This window comes from Argopecten irradians, chromosome 5 (assembly GCF_041381155.1).
Source record: "Argopecten irradians isolate NY chromosome 5, Ai_NY, whole genome shotgun sequence".
Classification (NCBI taxonomy): domain Eukaryota; kingdom Metazoa; phylum Mollusca; class Bivalvia; order Pectinida; family Pectinidae; genus Argopecten; species Argopecten irradians.
In genome coordinates, this window is record NC_091138.1 from 49425974 (window position 1) to 49445326 (window position 19353).

At 39.6% G+C, this 19353-nt stretch overlaps 1 protein-coding gene across 1 annotated transcript in view; it reads left to right on the forward strand.

Moving 5' to 3' along the window:
* Positions 1 to 12786, forward strand: part of LOC138324130 (N6-adenosine-methyltransferase non-catalytic subunit-like) — a 64049-nt gene extending 51263 nt beyond the window's left edge. The window contains 3 exon segments of the mRNA XM_069269210.1: positions 6022 to 6114; positions 6587 to 6703; positions 12092 to 12786. Coding sequence (XP_069125311.1) covers positions 6022 to 6114; positions 6587 to 6703; positions 12092 to 12655 — 774 coding nt within the window. The 3' untranslated portion in view covers positions 12656 to 12786.
* The last annotated feature ends 6567 nt before the right edge of the window (positions 12787 to 19353 follow it).

Below are 19353 nucleotides of genomic sequence, written 5' to 3' on the forward strand. Positions count from 1 at the left end.
ACACAGGTTCTGGAGTTGGGACGAGGTATGTAACATTGGTGTACACAGGTTCTGGAGTTGGGACGAGGTATGTAACATTGGTGTACACAGGTTCTGGAGTTGGGACGAGGTATGTAACATTGGTGTACACAGGTTCTGGAGTTGGACGAGGTATGTAACATTGGTGTACACAGGTTCTGGAGTTGGGACGAGGTATGTAACATTGGTGTACACAGGTTCTGGGACGAGGTATGTAACATTGGTGTACACAGGTTCTGGAGTTGGGACGAGGTATGTAACATTGGTGTACACAGGTTCTGGAGTTGGGACGAGGTATGTAACATTGGTGTACACAGGTTCTGGAGTTGGGACGAGGTATGTAACATTGGTGTACACAGGTTCTGGAGTTGGGACGAGGTATGTAACATTGGTGTACACAGGTTCTGGAGTTGGGACGAGGTATGTAACATTGGTGTACACAGGTTCTGGAGTTGGGACGAGGTATGTAACATTGGTGTACACAGGTTCTGATGGGACGAGGTATGTAACATTGGTGTACACAGGTTCTGGAGTTGGGACGAGGTATGTAACATTGGTGTACACAGGTTCTGGAGTTGGGACGAGGTATGTAACATTGGTGTACACAGGTTCTGGAGTTGGGACGAGGTATGTAACATTGGTGTACACAGGTTCTGGAGTTGGGACGAGGTATGTAACATTGGTGTACACAGGTTCTGGAGTTGGGACGAGGTATGTAACATTGGTGTACACAGGTTCTGGAGTTGGGACGAGGTATGTAACATTGGTGTACACAGGTTCTGGGACGAGGTATGTAACATTGGTGTACACAGGTTCTGGAGTTGGGACGAGGTATGTAACATTGGTGTACACAGGTTCTGGAGTTGGGACGAGGTATGTAACATTGGTGTACACAGGTTCTGGAGTTGGGACGAGGTATGTAACATTGGTGTACACAGGTTCTGGAGTTGGGACGAGGTATGTAACATTGGTGTACACAGGTTCTGGGACGAGGTATGTAACATTGGTGTACACAGGTTCTGGAGTTGGGACGAGGTATGTAACATTGGTGTACACAGGTTCTGGAGTTGGGACGAGGTATGTAACATTGGTGTACACAGGTTCTGGAGTTGGGACGAGGTATGTAACATTGGTGTACACAGGTTCTGGAGTTGGACGAGGTATGTAACATTGGTGTACACAGGTTCTGGAGTTGGGACGAGGTATGTAACATTGGTGTACACAGGTTCTGGAGTTGGGACGAGGTATGTAACATTGGTGTACACAGGTTCTGGAGTTGGGACGAGGTATGTAACATTGGTGTACACAGGTTCTGGGACGAGGTATGTAACATTGGTGTACACAGGTTCTGGAGTTGGGACGAGGTATGTAACATTGGTGTACACAGGTTCTGGAGTTGGGACGAGGTATGTAACATTGGTGTACACAGGTTCTGGGACGAGGTATGTAACATTGGTGTACACAGGTTCTGGAGTTGGGACGAGGTATGTAACATTGGTGTACACAGGTTCTGGAGTTGGGACGAGGTATGTAACATTGGTGTACACAGGTTCTGGAGTTGGGACGAGGTATGTAACATTGGTGTACACAGGTTCTGGAGTTGGGACGAGGTATGTAACATTGGTGTACACAGGTTCTGGAGTTGGGACGAGGTATGTAACATTGGTGTACACAGGTTCTGGAGTTGGGACGAGGTATGTAACATTGGTGTACACAGGTTCTGGAGTTGGGACGAGGTATGTAACATTGGTGTACACAGGTTCTGGAGTTGGGACGAGGTATGTAACATTGGTGTACACAGGTTCTGGAGTTGGGACGAGGTATGTAACATTGGTGTACACAGGTTCTGAGTTGGAGGTATGTAACATTGGTGGTACACGAGGTTCTGGAGTTGGGACGAGGTATGTAACATTGGTGTACACAGGTTCTGGAGTTGGGACGAGGTATGTAACATTGGTGTACACAGGTTCTGGAGTTGGGACGAGGTATGTAACATTGGTGTACACAGGTTCTGGAGTTGGGACGAGGTATGTAACATTGGTGTACACAGGTTCGGAGTTGGGACGAGGTATGTAACATTGGTGTACACAGGTTCTGGAGTTGGGACGAGGTATGTAACATTGGTGTACACAGGTTTGGAGTTGGGACGAGGTATGTAACATTGGTGTACACAGGTTCTGGAGTTGGGACGAGGTATGTAACATTGGTGTACACAGGTTCTGGGACGAGGTATGTAACATTGGTGTACACAGGTTCTGGAGTTGGGACGAGGTATGTAACATTGGTGTACACAGGTTCTGGAGTTGGAACGAGGTATGTAACATTGGTGTACACAGGTTCTGGAGTTGGGACGAGGTATGTAACATTGGTGTACACAGGTTCTGGAGTTGGGACGAGGTATGTAACATTGGTGTACACAGGTTCTGGAGTTGGGACGAGGTATGTAACATTGGTGTACACAGGTTCTGGAGTTGGGACGAGGTATGTAACATTGGTGTACACAGGTTCTGGAGTTGGGACGAGGTATGTAACATTGGTGTACACAGGTTCTGGAGTTGGGACGAGGTATGTAACATTGGTGTACACAGGTTCTGGAGTTGGGACGAGGTATGTAACATTGGTGTACACAGGTTCTGGAGTTGGAACGAGGTATGTAACATTGGTGTACACAGGTTCTGGAGTTGGGACGAGGTATGTAACATTGGTGTACACAGGTTCTGGAGTTGGGACGAGGTATGTAACATTGGTGTACACAGGTTCTGGAGTTGGGACGAGGTATGTAACATTGGTGTACACAGGTTCTGGTTGACGAGGTATGTAAATTGGTGTACACAGGTTCTGGACGAGGTATGTAACATTGGTGTACACAGGTTCTGGAGTTGGGACGAGGTATGTAACATTGGTGTACACAGGTTCTGGAGTTGGGACGAGGTATGTAACATTGGTGTACACAGGTTCTGGAGTTGGGACGAGGTATGTAACATTGGTGTACACAGGTTCTGGAGTTGGGACGAGGTATGTAACATTGGTGTACACAGGTTCTGGAGTTGGGACGAGGTATGTAACATTGGTGTACACAGGTTCTGGAGTTGGGACGAGGTATGTAACATTGGTGTACACAGGTTCTGGAGTTGGGACGAGGTATGTAACATTGGTGTACACAGGTTCTGGAGTTGGGACGAGGTATGTAACATTGGTGTACACAGGTTCTGGAGTTGGGACGAGGTATGTAACATTGGTGTACACAGGTTCTGGAGTTGGGACGAGGTATGTAACATTGGTGTACACAGGTTCTGGAGTTGGGACGAGGTATGTAACATTGGTGTACACAGGTTCTGGAGTTGGGACGAGGTATGTAACATTGGTGTACACAGGTTCTGGAGTTGGACGAGGTATGTAACATTGGTGTACACAGGTTCTGGAGTTGGGACGAGGTATGTAACATTGGTGTACACAGGTTCTGGAGTTGGGACGAGGTATGTAACATTGGTGTACACAGGTTCTGGAGTTGGGACGAGGTATGTAACATTGGTGTACACAGGTTCTGGAGTTGGGACGAGGTATGTAACATTGGTGTGTACACAGGTTCTGGAGTTGGGACGAGGTATGTAACATTGGTGTACACAGGTTCTGGAGTTGGGACTAGGTATGTAACATTGTTCACTGGTGAACACAGGTTCTGGAGTTGGGACTAGGTATGTAACATTGGTGTACACAGGTTCTGGAGTTGGGACGAGGTATGTAACATTGGTGTACACAGGTTCTGGAGTTGGGACGAGGTATGTAACATTGGTGTACACAGGTTCTGGAGTTGGGACGAGGTATGTAACATTGGTGTACACAGGTTCTGGAGTTGGGACGAGGTATGTAACATTGGTGTACACAGGTTCTGGAGTTGGGACGAGGTATGTAACATTGGTGTACACAGGTTCTGGAGTTGGGACGAGGTATGTAACATTGGTGTACACAGGTTCTGGAGTTGGGACGAGGTATGTAACATTGGTGTACACAGGTTCTGGAGTTGGGACGAGGTATGTAACATTGGTGTACACAGGTTCTGGAGTTGGGACGAGGTATGTAACATTGGTGTACACAGGTTCTGGAGTTGGGACGAGGTATGTAACATTGGTGTACACAGGTTCTGGAGTTGGGACGAGGTATGTAACATTGGTGTACACAGGTTCTGGAGTTGGGACGAGGTATGTAACATTGGTGTACACAGGTTCTGGGACAAGGTATGTAACATTGGTGTACACAGGTTCTGGAGTTGGGACGAGGTATGTAACATTGGTGTACACAGGTTCTGGAGTTGGGACGAGGTATGTAACATTGGTGTACACAGGTTCTGGAGTTGGGACGAGGTATGTAACATTGGTGTACACAGGTTCTGGGACGAGGGTATGTAACATTGGTGTATACAAGTTCTTGGAAGGTATGTAACATGGTGTGCGTTTTTTTATTTGACCGGAAGGGGATATATTTCAGGGCAACCAATGAAGGGTATTCGAGGAGTGTGAGTTTGAGTTATTGAGGGTTTAATCTGTGTATATATTGTGTGAGAAAAGAAAACCCCAAAAATATCTTGTAGGTATTGCAAAATTAATGCATACCTAAACATGTTTGATAATCTGAGAGTACATCTTATAACATAGTTGTGATGGCATCTATTGTTATTTCTGTACTCCCAGACAATGGGACCATTACCTCTAACTGTCCTATATGTTATCTTTTACTGTGTTATATGTGAATCTAATTTATTAAGACAGTAAAAGTCAAGATAACACAAAATAGGCAAGATTATAAGACTCTTTCATATGTAGATATGAAGGATAGAGGGTCACAAAATGTTGTGAAACCCAAGGCTTGCGGAGAGTATTTTTCTCTCATACCTAAACGTTTTATTGCAATTTTACTGCCTACTATGATTTTCCGCCATTTTGAAATGAATTTTTAAAAAATGTGACTGCAAGTCAATTCTCCATACATGATACATTGCCCTATATTTTCAACGTAAATTCTATTGTTTGTATCTTTTAAAGTAAATAAAGCATAATTTCTGAAAATAAAATGTTAAAAATTTATAGAGAAATTAAAGTAGTCATTTTGTTGACGCTGTGACGTCACGGGGCTTTATTGCATGGGTAACCATTTTCAGGCGACATGAGTGTATTGCCCTAGACCAACCAGTATTACATGTGTAGGTATGACAGAAATACCTGTGTAACAAATTAAGTTTTATTCAACTATCCAACAGTTGGATAGCTGGAATTGTTAACTCACCTGGCCCGAAGGGCTGGTGAGCTTATGTCATGGCGCAGCGTCCGTTGTCCTTTCGTCCGTCCATTAACATTTCCTTTTAATCGCTAATAGTCATAGAGTTCTACATGGATTAAATTTGGCCAGGAATATCTTATGGGGAAGGGGAACAGATTTGTATAAATTTTAGCTCTGACCCCCTGGGGGCAGAAGGAATGGGGGAAATAGAGGTAAATTCTTTAAATCACTACTACTCATAAAATTCTGCATGGAATGTAACCAATTTTGACCAGGAACATCCTTGGGAGAAGGGAAACAGAATTTGTATAAATTTTGCTCTGACCCGCTGGAGCAGAAAGAGTGGGGCCCAATAGGAAAATTAGAGTTGAAACTTTAAATTTCTTCAAAAAAGAAACAATGATCCTGTATTCAGAACATTACTTGGCATTACAAACCAGGTGAGCGATAAAGGCCCTCTAGGCCTCTTGTTTCAATACACAGTGTATGATGGGGCTCAAAATGGGATAGAAATTTTGTAAGTTGGATTGTCAGTGTAGAATAGGCCAAAGAAAACAGCCATCCACCTCTCATTAAGTGTGATTTCTCAGGCTATTCTACACTGACTTGTGGAAGTCTAGGGGATTATTGTAAAACAAGGATTATAGAGAGGGATCAATACTTTGAGGTATACAAATTCTAGTTTATTACTTCATCAGTAATCCATCTCCTGTTTCTTTGATATTACAGATCGAGAGACTGGATGTGCCTGCAGTAGCATCACAGAGGTCGTTTGTTTGGATATGGTGTGGGAACGCAGACGGACTAGAACGAGGCAGACTGGTAGGCTACATTTTTAGCTCACCTGGCCCAAAAGTGGTAAACAGCGGTAATTTCTTTATATCGCTGCAAGTCATAGAGTTCTACATGCATGGATTGTAACCAGATTTGACCAGAAACATCCTTGGGGGAATGATAAAAGAATCTTGGCTCGGACCCCCTGGGGCAGGAGAGCATGATTATTAGAAATAAATTCTAACCCTGTATTGGCCCTGACCTTGTTTTTGACCCTGCCCCTGTATTGGCCCTGACCCTGTATTGGCCCTGACCGTGTATTGGCCCTGACCCTGTATTGACCCTGACCCTGTATTGGCCCTGACCCTCTATTGACCCTGACTCTGTATTGGCCCTGACCCTGTATTGGCCCTGACCCTGTATTGACCCTGACCCTGTATTGGCCCTGACCCTGTATTTATTCATTAATATAGCCTGTGATTTGTATGAATTTCCTAACTCATTTACCATTGATTTTTAGTGTCTGAAAAGATGGGGATACCGACGTTGTGAAGATATCTGTTGGATAAAAACAAACATCAAAAACCCTTCAAAGAGTAAAAGCCTGGAACCAAACTCAATTCTCCAGAGAACAAAGGTAATCTAATGATTAAGATCTGGTAACACACCATATTTAGTAGGTAAGGTCTGGTAACACATCATATCTAGTAGGTAAGGTCTGGTAACACATCATATCTAGTAGGTAAGATCTGGTAACACACCATATTTAGTAGGTAAGGTCTGGTAACACATCATATCTAGTAGGTAAGGTCTGGTAACACACCATATCTAGTAGGTAAGGTCTGGTAACACACCATATCTAGTAGGTAAGGTCTGGTAACACCATATCTAGTAGGTAAGGTCTGGTAACACATCATATCTAGTAGGTAAGGTCTGGTAACACCATATCTAGTAGGTAAGGTCTGGTAACACCATATCTAGTAGTTAAGGTCTGGTAACACACCATATCTAGTAGGTAAGGTCTGGTAACACACCATATCTAGTAGGTAAGGTCTGGTAATACCATATCTAGTAGGTAAGGTCTAGTAACATCATATCTAGTAGGTAAGGTCTGGTAACACCATATCTAGTAGTTAAGGTCTGGTAACACACCATATCTAGTAGGTAAGGTCTGGTAACACATCATATTTAGTAGGTTAGGTCTGGTAACACACCATATCTAGTAGGTAAGGTCTGGTAACACCATATCTAGTAGGTAAGGTCTGATAACACACCATATCTAGTAGGTAAGGTCTGGTAACGAACCATATCTAGTAGGTAAGGTCTGGTAACACACCATATCTAGAAGGTAAGGTCAGGTAACACATCATATCTAGTAGGTAAGGTCTGGTAACACACCATATCTAGTAGGTAAGGTCTGGTAACACACCATATCTAGTAGGTAAGGTCTGGTAACACCATATCTAGTAGTTAAGGTCTGGTAACACACCATATCTAGTAGGTAAGGTCTGGTAACACCATATCTAGTAGGTAAGGTCTGGTAACACACCATATCTAGTAGGTAAGGTCTGGTAACACACCATATCTAGTAGGTAGGTAGGTCTGGTACACACCATATCTAGTAGGTAAGGTCTGGTAACACCATATCTAGAAGGTAAGGTCTGGTAACACACCATATCTAGTAGGTAAGGTCTGGTAACACACCATATCTAGTAGGTAAGGTCTAGTAACACACCATATCTAGTAAGTAAGGTCTGGTAACACCATATCTAGTAAGTAAGGTCTGGTAACACACCTTATCTAGTAGGTAAGGTCTGGTAACACACCATATCTAGTAGGTAAGGTCTGGTAACACACCATATCTAGTAGGTAAGGTCTGATAACACACCATATCTAGTAGGTAAGGTCTGGTAACACACCGTATCTAGTAAGTAAGGTCTGGTAACACACCATATCTAGTAGGTAAGGTCTGGTTACACACCATATTTAGTAGGTAAGGTCTGGTAACACACCATATCTAGTAGGTAAGGTCTGGTAACACACCATATCTAGTAGGTAAGGTCTGGTAACACACCATATCTAGTAGGTAAGGTCTGGTAACACACCATATCTAGTAGGTAAGGTCTGGTAACGAACCATATCTAGTAGGTAAGGTCTGGTAACACACCATATCTAGTAGGTAAGGTCTAGTAACACATCATATCTAGTAGGTAAGGTCTGGTTACACACCATATCTAGTAGGTAAGGTCTGGTTACACACCATATCTAGTAGGTAAGGTCTGATAACACATCATATCTAGTAGGTAAGGTCTGGTAACACACCATATCTAGTAGGTAAAGTCTGGTAACACACCATATCTAGTAGGTAACGTCTGGTAACACACCATATCTAGTAGGTAAGGTCTGGTAACACACCATATCTAGTAGGTAAGGTCTGGTAACACACCATATCTAGTAGGTAAGGTCTGGTAACGAACCATATCTAGTAGGTTAAGTCTGGTAACGAACCATATCTAGTAGGTAAGGTCTGGTAACACATCATATCTAGTAGGTAAGGTCTGGTAACACACCATATCTAGTAGGTAAGGTCTGGTAACACACCATATCTAGTAGATAAGGTCTGGTAACGAACCATATCTAGTAGTTAAGGTCTGGTAACACACCATATCTAGTAGGTAAGGTCTGGTAACACCATATCTAGTAGGTAAGGTCTGGTAACACATCATATCTAGTAGGTAGGTCTGGTAACGGACCATATCTAGTAGGTAAGGTCTGGTAACACACCACCATATCTAGTAGGTAAGGTCTGGTAACGAACCATATCTAGTAGGTTAAGTCTGGTAACGAACCATATCTAGTAGATAAGGTCTGGTAACGAACCATATCTAGTAGTTAAGGTCTGGTAACACACCATATCTAGTAGGTAAGGTCTGGTAACACCATATCTAGTAGGTAAGGTCTGGTAACACATCATATCTAGTAGGTAGGTCTGGTAACGGACCATATCTAGTAGGTAAGGTCTGGTAACACACCACCATATCTAGTAGGTAAGGTCTGGTAACACATCATATCTAGTAGGTAAAGTCTGGTAGCGAACCATATCTAGTAGGTAAGGTCTGGTAACACACCATATCTAGTAGTTAAGGTCTGGTAACACACCATATCTAGTAGGTAAGGTCTGGTAACACCATATCTAGTAGGTAAGGTCTAGTAACACACCATATCTAGTAGGTAAGGTCTGATAACACACCATATCTAGTAGGTAAGGTCTGGTAATGAACCATATCTAGTAGGTAAGGTCTGGTAACACACCATATCTAGTAGGTAAGGTCTGGTAATACACCATATCTAGTAGTTAAGGTCTGGTAACACATCATATCTAGTAGGTAAGGTCTGGTAATACACCATATCTAGTAGGTAAGGTCTGGTAACACATCATATCTAGTAGGTAAGGTCTGGTAACACACCATATCTAGTAGGTAAGGTCTGGTAAAACATCATATCTAGTAGGTAAGGTCTGGTAACACACCATATCTAGTAGGTAAGGTCTAGTAACACACCATATCTAGTAGGTAAGGTCTGGTAACACACCATATCTAGTAGGTAAGGTCTGGTAACACATCATATCTAGTAGGTAAGGTCTGGTAACACACCATATCTAGTAGGTAAGGTCTGGTAACACACCATATCTAGTAGGTAAGGTCTGGTAACACACCATATCTAGTAGGTAAGGTCTGGTAACACACCATATCTAGTAGGTAAGGTCTGGTAACACACCATATCTAGTAGGTAAGGTCTGGTAACACACCATATCTAGTAGGTAAGGTCTGGTAACACACCATATCTAGTAGGTAAGGTCTGGTAACACACCATATCTAGTAGTTAAGGTCTGGTAACACACCATATCTAGTAGGTAAGGTCTGGTAACACACCATATCTTCTAAGTAAGGTCTGGTAACACACCATATCTAGTAGGTAAGGTCTGGTAACACACCATATCTAGTAGGTAAGGTCTGGTAACACATCATATCTAGTAGTTAAGGTCTGGTAACACACCATATCTTCTAGGTAAGGTCTAGTAACACACCATATCTAGTAGGTAAGGTCTGGTAACACATCATATCTAGTAGGTAAGGTCTGGTAACACACCATATCTAGTAGTTAAGGTCTGGTAACACACCATATCTTCTAGGTAAGGTCTGGTAACACACCATATCTAGTGGGTAAGGTCTGGTAACACATCATATCTAGTAGGTAAGGTCTGGTAACACACCATATCTAGTAGGTAAGGTCTGGTAACACACCATATCTTCTAGGTAAGGTCTAGTAACACACCATATCTAGTAGGTAAGGTCTGGTAACACATCATATCTAGTAGGTAAGGTCTGGTAACACACCATATCTAGTAGTTAAGGTCTGGTAACACACCATATCTTCTAGGTAAGGTCTGGTAACACACCATATCTAGTGGGTAAGGTCTGGTAACACATCATATCTAGTAGGTAAGGTCTGGTAACACACCATATCTAGTAGGTAAGGTCTGGTAACACACCATATCTAGTAGTTAAGGTCTGGTAACACACCATATCTAGTAGGTAAGGTCTGGTAACACACCATATCTAGTTGGTAAGGTCTGGTAACACACCATATCTAGTAGGTAAGGTCTGGTAACACACCATATCTAGTAGGTAAGGTCTGGTAACACACCATATCTAGTAGGTAAGGTCTGGTAACACACCATATCTAGTAGGTAAGGTCTGGTAACACACCATATCTAGTAGGTAAGGTCTGGTAACACATCATATCTAGTAGGTAAGGTCTGGTAACACACCATATCTAGTAGTTAAGGTCTGGTAACACACCATATCTAGTAGGTAAGGTCTGGTAACACACCATATCTAGTAGGTAAGGTCTGGTAACACACCATATCTAGTAGGTAAGGTCTGGTAACACACCATATCTAGTAGGTAAGGTCTGGTAACACACCATATCTAGTAGGTTAGGTCTGGTAACACACCATATCTAGTAGGTAAGGTCTGGTAACACATCATATCTAGTAGGTAAGGTCTGGTTACACACCATATCTAGTAGTTAAGGTCTGGTAACACCATATCTAGTAGGTAAGGTCTGGTAACACACCATATCTAGTAGGTAAGGTCTGGTAACACACCATATCTAGTAGGTAATGTCTGGTTACACACCATATCTAGTAGGTAAGGTCTGGTAACACATCATATCTAGTAGGTAAGGTCTGGTTACACACCATATCTAGTAGTTAAGGTCTGGTAACACCATATCTAGTAGGTAAGGTCTGGTAACACACCATATCTAGTAGGTAAGGTCTGGTAACACACCATATCTAGTAGGTAAGGTCTGGTAACACACCATATCTAGTAGGTAAGGTCTGGTAACACCATATCTAGTAGGTAAGGTCTGGTAACACATCATATCTAGTAGGTAAGGTCTGGTAACACATCATATCTAGTAGGTAAGGTCTGGTAACACACCATATCTAGTAGTTAAGGTCTGGTAACACACCATATCTTCTAGGTAAGGTCTGGTAACACACCATATCTAGTAGGTAAGGTCTGGTAACACATCATATCTAGTAGGTAAGGTCTGGTAACACACCATATCTAGTAGGTAAGGTCTGGTAACACACCAAATCTAGTAGGTAAGGTCTGGTAACACACCATATCTTGTAGGTAAGGTCTGGTAACACCATATCTAGTAGGTAAGGTCTGGTAACACATCATATCTAGTAGGTAAGGTCTGGTAACACCATATCTAGTAGGTAAGGTCTGGTAACACACCATATCTAGTAGGTTAGGTCTGGTAACACACCATATCTAGTAGGTACTGGTATCAATATGAGCAGCCTCCTGAAGGATGACTGAAACAATTAGCCTGTAAATAAAACAAACTAGAAAGCTTAGGTATCAATGAAAATTTGTTAATCACAGATTCTGGTGAAGTGAAGCTATATTAGTAACTACTTTTTGAACCATGTGTTTTGTATTGTTAGGAGCACTGTCTGATGGGCATTAAGGGAACAGTCAAACGGAGCACGGATGGTGACTTTATACATGCCAATGTGGACATAGACTTGATCATAGATGAAGAACAGGAATACGGCAGCAAAGAGAAATCAGTAGAAATATTCCACATTATTGAGCATTTCTGTCTGGGACGACGCAGACTGCACCTTTTTGGTCGCGACAGTACCATCAGACCCGGATGGCTCTCATTAGGTTCAGAAATAACCAGCAGTAATTTCGACCCCGAAGTCTACTCAAATTTTTTCGAACAGGAACCAAACGGACATGTAATGAAGTGTACAGAGGAAATTGAGAGACTAAGGCCAAAATCACCAACACCCAAAAATAAGCAACAATTTTCGGACCGAGGTGGTCGTGGAGGATACCAAAGAGGTGCACAAGGTCGAGGAGGACAAGGAGGTCGGGGTTCTAATCTTGGGGCAAAGGGGGGACCAATGGGGCGTGGCTCAGGTGCTGGAAGGCAGTTTTCCAGGTCTGGATTCGGGGGGAGAGGCCGTTCAAGGGGTTTTAAACCAAGAGGTCCTAGATAAGTACCAACATTGAGGGAATTGGCATTTGATTGGATGTTGAGTGTCTTGTGTAAATATTAAATTCTGATGAATCGTGTATTAATCATATTTTTCAAGTTGTCATTTTAATAAACATGTGTCGAATACTGAAATAGATGTTTGTTCATTGTTCTGCGATTAGATAAAAAAAAAAATGAGTATGTAATGGAGATATTGTTTGATATATGAGAGACATGTAATGGAGATATTGTTTGATATGTGAGAGACATGTAATGGAGATATTGTTTGATATGTGAGAGACATGTTATGGAGATATTGTTTGATATGTGAGAGACATGTAATGGAGATATTGTTTGATATGTGAGAGACATGTAATGGAGATATTGTTTGATATGTGAGAGACATGTAATGGAGATATTGTTTGATATGTGAGAGACATGTAATGGAGATATTGTTTGATATGTGAGAGACATGTAATGGATATATTGTTTGATATGTGAGAGACATGTAATGGAGATATTGTTTGATATGTGAGAGACATGTAATGGATATATTGTTTGATATGTGAGAGACATGTAATGGAGATATTGTTTGATATGTGAGAGACATGTAATGGAGATATTGTTTGATATGTGAGAGACATGTAATGGAGATATTGTTTGATATGTGAGAGACATGTAATGAGGATATTGTTTGATATGTGAGAGACATGTAATGGAGATATTGTTTGATATGTGAGAGACATGTAATGGAGATATTGTTTGATATGTGAGAGACATGTAATGGAGATATTGTTTGATATGTGAGAGACATGTAATGGATATATTGTTTGATATGTGAGAGACATGTAATGGAGATATTGTTTGATATGTGAGAGACATGTAATGGAGATATTGTTTGATATGTGAGAGACATGTAATGGATATATTGTTTGATATGTGAGAGACATGTAATGGAGATATTGTTTGATATGTGAGAGACATGTAATGGAGATATTGTTTGATATGTGAGAGACATGTAATGGATATATTGTTTGATATGTGAGAGACATGTAATGGATATATTGTTTGATATGTGAGAGACATGTAATGGATATATTGTTTGATATGTGAGAAACATGTTATGGAGATATTGTTTGATATGTGAGAGACATGTTATGGAGATATTGTTTGATATGTGAGAGACATGTAATGGAGATATTGTTTGATATGTGAGAGACATGTAATGGATATATTGTTTGATATGTGAGAGAAATGTAATGGATATATTGTTTGATATGTGAGTGACATGTAATGGATATATTGTTTGATATGTGAGAGACATCACTAGCATCCTCCCATTAAAATATACTGTACCACAAAAAAGTGATATTAAACAGGTAAGCAAGGAGCACAGTGATAAATTTGCACATAGAACCTGGTAATCGCTATAGACAAACAACATACTGTACTAAAAATCCAATTATGTAATGGAGATATAGAAATGTCTGGATTGAAAACTATTAAAATGTGATTACCGCTAAAAATGTTATAACCATTAAAATGTGATTATCATTAAAATACGAGTACCATTAAAATATGATTACCATTAAAATGTGATTACCTTTAAAATGTGATTACCTCTAGAATATTATTACCAATGTGATTGCCATAAAGATGTTTTATCGGCTAATACTAATCGGAAAAAGGGATTAATTAATAAACAAAATTTATGACTTGAGAGTTAAAAAAACCCAGCAAAATTTGGGAATTTGATTCATGCTTGGTATCGATACATTTGAATACCAGAATGATATAAAGATAATTATTGCACATATACTTTCTATAATTTGAACACAACCTCATATATGCAGTTCAGTTCAGTTCTTTATTACTTTGAATCATTTGAACACAGTATGCTTGTAATTTGGACTTGTCATTGGAGTATTTTTTCTGTTTCCATCTTGTCGTGTTCATAATTTGGTTCTTCTTCGCATTATCTTGTCCTGGCTTTATCTCTAAAGTGACAATAAGGAATGTCATACTTGGTTTATCTCCACGGTGACAATAAGGAATGTCATACTTGGTTTATCTCTACGGTGACAATAAGGAATGTCATACTTGGTTTATCTCTACGATGACAATAAGGAATGCTCTCTAAAGTGACAAAAAGGAATGTCATACTTGGTTTATCTCTACGGTGACAATAAGGAATGTCATACTTGGTTTATCTCTACGATGACAATAAGGAATGCTCTCTAAAGTGACAAAAAGGAATGTCATACTTGGTTTATCTCTACGATGACAATAAGGAATGCTCTCTAAAGTGACAAAAAGGAATGTCATACTTGGTTTATCTCTACGATGACAATAAGGAATGCTCTCTAAAGTGACAATAAGGAATGTCATACTTGGTTTATCTCTGTGACAATAAGGAATGCTCTCTAAAGTGACAATAAGGAATGTCATACTTGGTTTATCTCTACGGTGACAATAAGGAATGTCATACTTGGTTTATCTCTAGTGACAATAAGGAATGTCATACTTGGTTTATCTCTAAAGTGACAATAAGGAATGTCATACTTGGTTTATCTCTACGGTGACAATAAGGAATGTCATACTTGGTTTATCTCTAGTGACAATAAGGAATGTCATACTTGGTTTATCTCTAAAGTGACAATAAGGAATGTCATACTTGGTTTATCTCTACGGTGACAATAAGGAATGTCATACTTGGTTTATCTCTAGTGACAATAAGGAATGTCATACTTGGTTTATCTCTAAAGTGACAATAAGGAATGTCATACTTGGTTTATCTCTAGTGACAATAAGGAATGTCATACTTGGTTTATCTCTACGGTGACAATAAGGAATGTCATACTTGGTTTATCTCTACGGTGACAATAAGGAATGTCATACTTGGTTTATCTCTACGGTGACAATAAGGAATGTCATACTTGGTTTATCTCTACGGTGACAATAAGGAATGTCATACTTGTTTTATCTCTACGGTGACAATAAGGAATGTCATACTTGGTTTATCTCTACGATGACAATAAGGAATGCTCTCTAAAGTGACAATAAGGAATGTCATACTTGGTTTATCTCTGTGACAATAAGGAATGTCATACTTGGTTTATCTCTACGGTGACAATAAGGAATGTCATACTTGGTTTATCTCTACGGTGACAATAAGGAATGTCATACTTGGTTTATCTCTACGGTGACAATAAGGAATGTCATACTTGGTTTATCTCCACGGTGACAATAAGGAATGTCATACTTGGTTTATCTCTACGATGACAATAAGGAATGCTCTCTAAAGTGACAATAAGGAATGTCATACTTGGTTTATCTCTGTGACAATAAGGAATGTCATACTTGGTTTATCTCTACGGTGACAATAAGGAATGTCATACTTGGTTTATCTCTAAAGTGACAATAAGGAATGTCATACTTGGTTTATCTCTAGTGACAATAAGGAATGTCATACTTGGTTTATCTCTAGTGACAATAAGGAATGTCATACTTGGTTTATCTCTACGGTGACAATAAGGAATGTCATACTTGGTTTATCTCTAGTGACAATAAGGAATGTCATACTTGGTTTATCTCTAGTGACAATATGGAATGTCATACTTGTTTTATCTCTGTGACAATAAGGAATGCTCTCTAAAGTGACAATAAGGAATGTCATACTTGGTTTATCTCTAGTGACAATAAGGAATGTCATACTTGGTTTATCTCTGTGACAATAAGGAATGCTCTCTAAAGAGACAATAAGGAATGTCATACTTGGTTTATCTCTAGTGACAATAAGGAATGTCATACTTGGTTTATCTCTGTGACAATAAGGAATTCTCTCTAAAGTGACAATAAGGAATGTCATACTTGGTTTATCTCTGTGACAATAAGAAATGTCATACTTGGTTTATCTCTACGGTGACATTAAGGAATGTCATACTTGGTTTATCTCTACGGTGACAATAAGGAATGTCATACTTGGTTTATCTCTATGATGACAATAAGGAATGCTCTCTTAAGTGACAATAAGGAATGTCATACTTGGTTTATCTCTGTGACAATAAGGAAGGTCATACTTGGTTTATCTCTGTGACAATAAGGAATGCTCTCTAAAGTGACAATAAGGAATGTCATACTTGGTTTATCTCTAGTGACAATAAGGAATGTCATACTTGGTTTATCTCTGTGACAATAAGGAATGCTCTCTAAAGTGACAAGAAGGAATGTCATACTTGGTTTATCTCTGTGACAATAAGGAATGTCATACTTGGTTTATCTCCACGGTGACAATAAGGAATGTCATACTTGGTTTATCTCTACGGTGACAATAAGGAATGTCATACTTGGTTTATCTCTACGATGACAATAAGGAATGCTCTCTAAAGTGACAATAAGGAATGTCATACTTGGTTTATCTCTGTGACAATAAGGAATGTCATACTTGGTTTATCTCTGTGACAATAAGGAATGTCATACTTGGTTTATCTCTGTGACAATAAGGAATGTCATACTTGGTTTATCTCTATGGTGGTGACAATAAGGAATGTCATACTTGGTTTATCTCTACGTGACAATAAGGAATGTCATACTTGGTTTATCTCTAGTGACAATAAGGAATGCCATACTTACTTTATCTCTACGGTGACAAAAAGGAATGTCATACTTGATTTATAGGGCCACCTAGGTAATATTCTCTCATATGTGGATATGAAGGATAAGGATATTCTACCCGAAGGTCAAAAAATATAGTTAAACCTGAGGCTTACAGAACATTGTGATCCCGAGGGTAGAATATCCTATCCTTCATATCCACATATGAAAGAGTATTTTTCTCTCATACCTCTACGCTTTGTTACAATTTTACAATTGTGATAGTCCACCATTTTGAGTTCAAGGAAAACCACAACTGCAAATCAAAAGTAGGCAGCGTTCAAAATTAATGCCTGTCCTTCTGCCCGTGACCGGCAACTTTATAGTCGGGCAGACAATTTTTACCATGCAACTGGTCCTTTGACCGGCAACTTTTTGGTCCAGTTCTGATAGAGTACTAAAGATAAACAAAACACAAATAGCAGTAGCATTGTATAAAGGTTGAAGATCGAATTGTTCAAAATAGATTTTCGTACTATTCTAGTTTTCAGTCAACTTTGTTGAGAGCGCTCAATACTAAAACAGATATATGGATATTTTTGTTAGTCAAACTATTACTTTGCAAGTATATAAACTACAAGTATAAATTGAAACTTTATAAGGACCAGTAACTTTTAGTCAGGACCGGTAACTTTTAAGGTCAGCCGGTCCTTAGGAACAGCTGGAAAATGTCCTTAAGGGAGAACACTGAAAGTAGGAGACCTCAAGTCCTGAAATTTGGCTTAAAATTTGTTCAAATGAATGACCTTGACCTTCATTCAAGGCCACAGAAGTCAAATTGGCTAAAATCTTAGAACGACTTCTCATCTTTAACCAAGAGGTCAAAAGATAGGATATTACCTGGTCATTCATAGAAATTCTTATTACTGTCTTACATCTAAAGTATGCATCATTATTACCAGATAGCAGGTGAGCGATTCGGGCCCATTAGGCCCTTGTTCATGATAGTGATTTTAGCGGCCACCTTGGATATGAGAAAAACAGCTACAGCCGCCAATTTGGAATTTCGATTGACCTGAAAAATAACAACACTTGACCATATCAGGATTAATTTTGGCAATCTTCGACTAAATCACACTGGTAGAACTTGAGAAGTTCAAAATTTGTTTTCAAGGTGGCAGTCATAGCAGCCATCTTGGATTTTGGGTCGACCTGAAAAATAACAACACTTGATCTAGACCATGTAAGGATAGTCGGGCAAGATTCAGCTAAATTGCACTGGTAGAACTTGAAGGAAGTTCAAAATTAGTTTTAAAGATAACCTCAAAATTATAGTAACTTTGATGACATGGTGAGGTGGCCATGTTGTTTTACATAAGTAGCCATGTAATACGGCCTCAGGCGACATGAGTATATTGCATGGGATAATTAACCTATGTAGTATTACACCCGTAATATTTTATTTCCAAATTTCATATACATGTATACCATATTCGACCCAAAAAGCACTGGTCCCCCACTACAACAGTGTTGAAGTTTAAAGATGCTCCACCGCCGACAGAGCATAAATGATATTCATCATTTGAACAATAATTGGTGTTTAATCATGAGTAAATATGTCTAATTAAAATAGAAAATAATATAAAATAACTTATTTTGCCTTTGATGCATGCGCAATCAGTACTTCATTCCATATAGGATATAGTGCCACGTATTTTTTACGGGATGCAATTAATTATTTTTCATATTTCTAACTTGAAGTAAAATTAGAAGCTCAAACTTTTCAATGGTGGTAATGGTGTAAAGTAAGTAACTTTTATAACTAAAGAAAAATACTAAATCGTCTGCTCCTGTTTTTGATAGTGAAAAAATATCATTTGTCAGCGGTGGAGCATCTTTAACCTAACTTATTTAAAATTTAATACATGGGATAACAAGAAATTGATATTCTGTCTTTACTGTTTTAAGACATACATGCAATTGCAAATTTTTGAAGACGCAAAAAATAAAGAGCTACCCGTATACTGTATAGTGATGAATTATGTATCAGGTATTTAATATAGAAATAAACTTCATTTTGATATTGAATACCATGAAATTAAATTTAAATAAGACCAAACAATGGCA